This window comes from Salarias fasciatus, chromosome 20 (genome assembly GCF_902148845.1).
Source record: "Salarias fasciatus chromosome 20, fSalaFa1.1, whole genome shotgun sequence".
Classification (NCBI taxonomy): Eukaryota; Metazoa; Chordata; class Actinopteri; order Blenniiformes; family Blenniidae; genus Salarias; species Salarias fasciatus.
This window is the reverse complement of record NC_043764.1, coordinates 2,015,305-2,021,168: the sequence shown is the minus strand read 5'-3', so window position 1 is coordinate 2,021,168 and position 5,864 is coordinate 2,015,305. Positions and strand designations below refer to the sequence as shown.

Here is a 5,864-nt window from a genome sequence, read left to right as displayed (position 1 = left end):
TTTGACCAAGCAATAACGTAAATTAAAAGCTAAACCTTCGGAACCGTCAATTCAATTTAAATAAAGTATAATGATGTTTTCGCCGCTGAAACTCTGTGATCTGCTGTAATACGCGCCTGTCCCGGAGGAGGCGCTGTGGTTCCATAACGCGCTGTGGCGCTCTAACGGCTGGAACCAGCGAAGAAGAGGAGGAGGAGCACCAAAAAAGCAGGAGGAGAAGAAGAAGAGAGCCGCCGTGGCGCCGGTGTCGGGAATCAGACGCTAAACATCCGGAACGATGAGCTCCGTCCAGGCGTTCAGAGACTTTATCAGCCAGAGGTTAACGGCGGCGGCGGCGGAGATCTTCACCGTGTTCCAGCAGACCGTCGTTCAGTACGAAGAGGAGCTCGAGCGGCAGCGGAGGCTGCTGGAGAACAGCTGGAGAACAGCTGGAACCAAGTCCCGAAGGACAGGTGAGAGACGGCTGGGCGACCCGAGGGGGTCAGGGGTCAGGGGTCAAGGCACGAGGACCGGAGATCAGAAGCTCTACTGACAGTTCCTCTGGTTCTGCTGACTGTTCCTCTGGTTCTGCTGACTGTTCTCTGGTTCTACTGACTGTTCCTCTGGTTCTACTGACTATTCCTCTGGTTCTGCTGACAGTTCCTCTGGTTCTCTGACTGTTCCTCTGGTTCTGCTGACTGTTCCTCTGGTTCTGCTGACTGTTCCTCTGGTTCTCTGACTGTTCCTCTGGTTCTGCTGACTGTTCCTCTGGTTCTGCTGACTGTTCCTCTGGTTCTCTGACTGTTCCTCTGGTTCTGCTGACTGTTCCTCTGGTTCTACTGACTGTTCCTCTGGTTCTGCTGACTGTTCCTCTGGTTCTGCTGACTGTTCCTCTGGTTCTACTGACTGTTCCTCTGGTTCTGCTGACTGTTCCTCTGGTTCTGCTGACTGTTCCTCTGGTTCTGCTGACTGTTCCTCTGGTTCTGCTGACTGTTCCTCTGGTTCTCTGACTGTTCCTCTGGTTCTGCTGACTGTTCCTCTGGTTCTACTGACTGTTCCTCTGGTTCTGCTGACTGTTCCTCTGGTTCTCTGACTGTTCCTCTGGTTCTACTGGTTCTACTGACAGTTCCTCTGGTTCTGCTGACTGTTCATCTGGTTCTCTGACTGTTCCTCTGGTTCTACTGACAGTTCCTCTGGTTCTCTGACTGTTCCTCTGGTTCTGCTGACTGTTCCTCTGGTTCTCTGACTGTTCCTCTGGTTCTGCTGACTGTTCCTCTGGTTCTACTGACTGTTCCTCTGGTTCTGCTGACTGTTCCTCTGGTTCTGCTGACTGTTCCTCTGGTTCTGCTGACTGTTCCTCTGGTTCTCTGACTGTTCCTCTGGTTCTGCTGACTGTTCCTCTGGTTCTGCTGACTGTTCCTCTGGTTCTACTGACAGTTCCTCTGGTTCTCTGACTGTTCCTCTGGTTCTGCTGACTGTTCCTCTGGTTCTCTGACTGTTCCTCTGGTTCTCTGACTGTTCCTCTGGTTCTACTGACTGTTCCTCTGGTTCTGCTGACTGTTCCTCTGGTTCTGCTGACTGTTCCTCTGGTTCTACTGACTGTTCCTCTGGTTCTGCTGACTGTTCCTCTGGTTCTGCTGACAGTTCCTCTGGTTCTGCTGACTGTTCCTCTGGTTCTCTGATTGTTCCTCTGGTTCTGCTGACTGTTCCTCTGGTCCTGCTGAATGTTCCTCTGGTTCTGCTGACTGTTCCTCTGGTTCTGCTGACTGTTCCTCTGGTTCTCTGACTGTTCCTCTGGTTCTGCTGACTGTTCCTCTGGTTCTACTGACAGTTCCTCTGGTTCTGCTGACTGTTCCTCTGATTCTCTGATTGTTCTTCTGGTTCTGCTGACTGTTCCTCTGGTTCTGCTAACTGTTCCTCTGGTTCTCTGACTGTTCCTCTGGTTCTGCTGACTGTTCCTCTGGTTCTCTGACTGTTCCTCTGGTTCTGCTGACAGTAATATGAGTGAAATCATGAAAGACATCAGGAATCTGCTCTTTATTCCCCTGCACTTCTTTAACACTGGTTTATTTCAGCATTAATTCGGTGCAGTCCTCTCCTGTACCATGGAGCAGTGGTTTGCTCTGCCTCCTCACGCTGAGCGGTGCTCCAGTCTGACTCCAGGCTTGGAGATGTTCTCTGCTTCGTTCTCCCTCAGTCCTCCTGGCAGAGCAGTGTGGTCTGAGGTTTTCCTGGTTCTGACAGTGTGTGAGGAACGTTCTCTGTCTTTATCACTGACCTGGTTCCTGCTGTTACTGAGGGACGAAACGCTGGACATCTGTTTCAGGAAAGTTGTTTTCCACCGTTCACACAGAGACGGGGTGTTCTGGAAACGTTGTCATCAGTTTTCTGTTTTCTCTTCAAAGTGTTGAGTAAACGGCATCAACTGATGGTTATTTTGTTAAAGTGATACTTCAACATTCTGGCAAATTGGCCCATTTAGTGCAATTATTTAGTCATTTTGAACAGCATACTTACTTTTCTTGTGAGGGCGAGCTGTTGTTTATCCAGAGGCGAGTCGGGGAAGGTTTTCGGGACGGACACAATGGAAGTGGATGGTATTTTGGTTCCCCCTCGTCAAACTCATCAAATACACAATCCAACAACCCCACAACACTTTGGTGGACACGTTATAATCCGCACATTCACTACGCTGTGGAACACCAACAAATAATATTGTAGCGTTACGACACTGAAGCAAATACTGGGAACTACTTTTTCTTTTGAAATCACTACGCCCAGACAAGTAGTTCCGTCTTAGCAATCTTCGCATAAACAACTCAATTTCGTAATTTTGCATTAATATTTCACAGCGTAGTGAATGTGCGGATTATAATTTGCCCACCAAAGTGTTGTGGGGTTGTTGGATTGTGTATTTGATGAGTTTGACGAGGGGGAACCAAAATACCGTCCACTTCCATTGTGTCCGACCCGAAAACCTTCCCTGACTCAACTCTGAATAAACAACAGCTCGCCCTCACAAGAAAAGTAAGTATGCTGTTTGAAATGAATAGTGAATTGCGCTAAACGGGCCAATTTGCCAAAATGTTGAAGTATCGCTTTAATCTATTAATCTGTTGAGTGTTTTCATGATTATTTGATTAATTAGACTTTTTCAACAAACATTTTATTTTTGCCTTTATTTACTCTGTTAAGTTATCGGGAACTTATTTTGTTGAAGAAGAAGGAAAAAACTGCATTTTTCTGCATTTTGTTGAAATAATCATTTAAAGTTAGGGTAGACGATGTTGTCCTAAAGCTCTTCTTGTCATACTGAGTGAAACGCTCCCTTCCCCCTGGGAGAAGTCAATACATTATGTGGACGGAAAAAGGTGCGGAAAAAGTCTGACCACTGTGGCGGCCACAGGAGTGTAAAAACTCCGACCAATCGTCAGGCGCGGACCGCTCTTCAGGAACCAATCAAATCCCTTCGCCGTTCTACCAGCCCCCTGCGCGTACATTTCAGTGGCGTGCACTGGCCCTGGTTCAGAGCGCGTTGCCAAGGCGCTCTCGGCGCTCGCGGCTCGCGTGAAAAATAGAAGGAAGGGAGCGGCGCGCTGCGCTGCTATGGGCGTTGTGTGCGGCAGTCAGAAAGGTTCATAACATTGGAGGCGATCACAAACTCCGTGCGCGCGGCGCTCCCGCGTCCAGTGCGTTCGCTGCCAGCGGGAGCTCCTCCAATGGGGTGGGAGCTGGGCGGAGCCTTGGGGGATGCTACATTCGTGCTACATGCTAGTTTTCCAAGATCGTCGACCCTCGCTTTAAAGGAACACATTGAGTGTCCCAGCTGTAATTAGGGCTGATTACCGCCACCTGCTGGGGAGATGAGGAAGTTCATTCTGGGTCTGAATAACCCATCGGCACACCGCTTCTGTCTTTCCTCCTCTCTTCTCCGTCTCTTCCTTTGCAGCTGCAGAAAGGCCACAGCATCACGCCGGCAGGGAGCAGCAGGAAGCGGCGCCGCCGGTGAAGGAGGAGGAGGAGGAGGAGGAGGAGGATGAAGCTCAGCCGCCGCAGATCAAAGAGGAGCTGCAGGAGTTCCAGTGTCAGCAGGAGGCCGAGCGCGGTGGCAGCGGCGGCGGCGGCGGCCCCGAGGGGCCGGAGCTCGTCCTGAAGCTGGAAGCTGATGCCGAGAAGCAGAGCAAGGCTGACCCTGAGCCGCCGCCGCCGCCCGGCCACGCCGACGGCTCGCAGAAGAGCATCCGCTGCGACATCTGCGGGAAGGCCTTCCGCTTCTCCTCCCAGGTGCAGCTGCACCGCCGCATCCACACCGGCGAGAAGCCGCACTCCTGCCAGGTCTGCGGCAAGCGCTTCGTCCAGAAGCAGCACCTGAAGAACCACACCAAGATCCACACGGGCGAGAAGCCGTACGGCTGCCAGACCTGCGGCAAGAGCTTCAGCGACCAGGGCAACTTCCTGGTGCACCTGAGGACGCACACGGGCGAGAGGCCCTACTCCTGCCAGACCTGCGACAAGACCTTCACCAAGTCGTCCACGCTCAAGTGCCACGCCATCATCCACACGGGCGAGAAGCCGTTCTGCTGCCCCGTCTGCGGGAAGCGCTTCATCCAGAAGCAGCACCTGAAAAAGCACTCCATCATCCACACTGGCGAGCGGCCGCACGCCTGCCGGGTGTGTGGGCGGAGCTTCACGCAGCAGGGGACTCTGGTTCGCCACATGAAGTCTCACGCCGTCTGAAGCGGAGTTGTGTTGGGGTGAACAGATCCTTCATGCTTCTGGGTAACGAGGCTCACATTCCAGACTGGATCCATGTTTTCAGCGAGCGAACTGTGAAACAGCAGAAGAAAAAAACCTTTTAACCTCAGAAAGCAAACCGAGACCTGGTTTACCAGACGTTTCAGGAGAAAACGTCGTTTTAGGGTTGCTGCCTTCACTCTGCTGTCTGTTTCCATGGAAACAGCAGAAATATTGTAGTTTTCCTGTTGGGGAGAGAACAGTCGCTGTAAACAAAGAACACTATGGACGGGGAGGAAAACCTGTCTGTCCATGACCGAACAGCGGTTTGCTACAGCCGTGGATCGGGACCGGGGTCAGGACCAAGGTCAGGGTCAGGACCAGGACCAGGACCAGCATCAGGACCAGGGTCAGCCTCTCTGCCATCTACGTGGAAACGGGCTGAGCATTTCCAAATAGTTGGATTTACAGCGTTACCGTGGAGACGGAACGTTATCGCGAAGTTCCACCTCGAGCAGAATTCATGATGTGAAACCTGATCTGTCAGAAAACCGAAAGACCTTTTTGGTTTGAAATGTCAGATTTTTTTAATTTAATTGAACAAATGAACATTAATGACAATATCACAAAACGATATCAAACATTTACGTTGCAGATATTGAATGTCAGAACAGACATTGGAGCATTACAGTCGACTGTTTCAGTCATTTAAGATGTAAAACTGGTCAATCTATGTTGTGGGGCTCATTCAGCAGGAGAACAGTTCTGAAAGAACCAAATTCATCACCACACTCTTTCACCGTTTCAGTTCATTAGTTGCTTAGCATTAGCATTAGCATCGGCGGTGGTTCTGCCCTCTGCTCCTCCTGCTCAGTGTTCGGGTTGTTTTCTTCCTCCAGCAGTGATGACGGTAAATGTTTTTAAAGGAATACTCCAAAGATTTTGGACCCACACCCTATCCCTATCATTGACAAAGTGAGACAAGCTCATAAATACCTTTTTTGTGTTTGTGCGTCCAGTGGCTGGATCCCAGCTGTTAGCATCGTGGTTAGCTTAGCTCAATTGCTGGAGGTGAATAGGAGACAGAGCCGGACTGACAAATATACCGGCGCACAGCGGCTGAGTCTACGGCTTCTACTGCTGTGCTCCGG

The 5,864-nt window shown here is 50.9% G+C and overlaps 1 protein-coding gene across 1 annotated transcript; it reads left to right on the top strand.

Annotated features, from left to right (window-relative positions):
- Positions 1 to 277: 277 nt before the first annotated feature.
- On the top strand, positions 278 to 5,623 carry LOC115408332 (zinc finger protein 525-like). Its single transcript, XM_030119031.1, has 2 exons — positions 278 to 487; positions 4,000 to 5,623. The coding sequence occupies exons 1-2, from the start codon at positions 278 to 280 to the stop codon at positions 4,714 to 4,716; spliced, it is 927 nt and encodes a 308-aa protein (XP_029974891.1). The 3' UTR covers positions 4,717 to 5,623.
- The last annotated feature ends 241 nt before the right edge of the window (positions 5,624 to 5,864 follow it).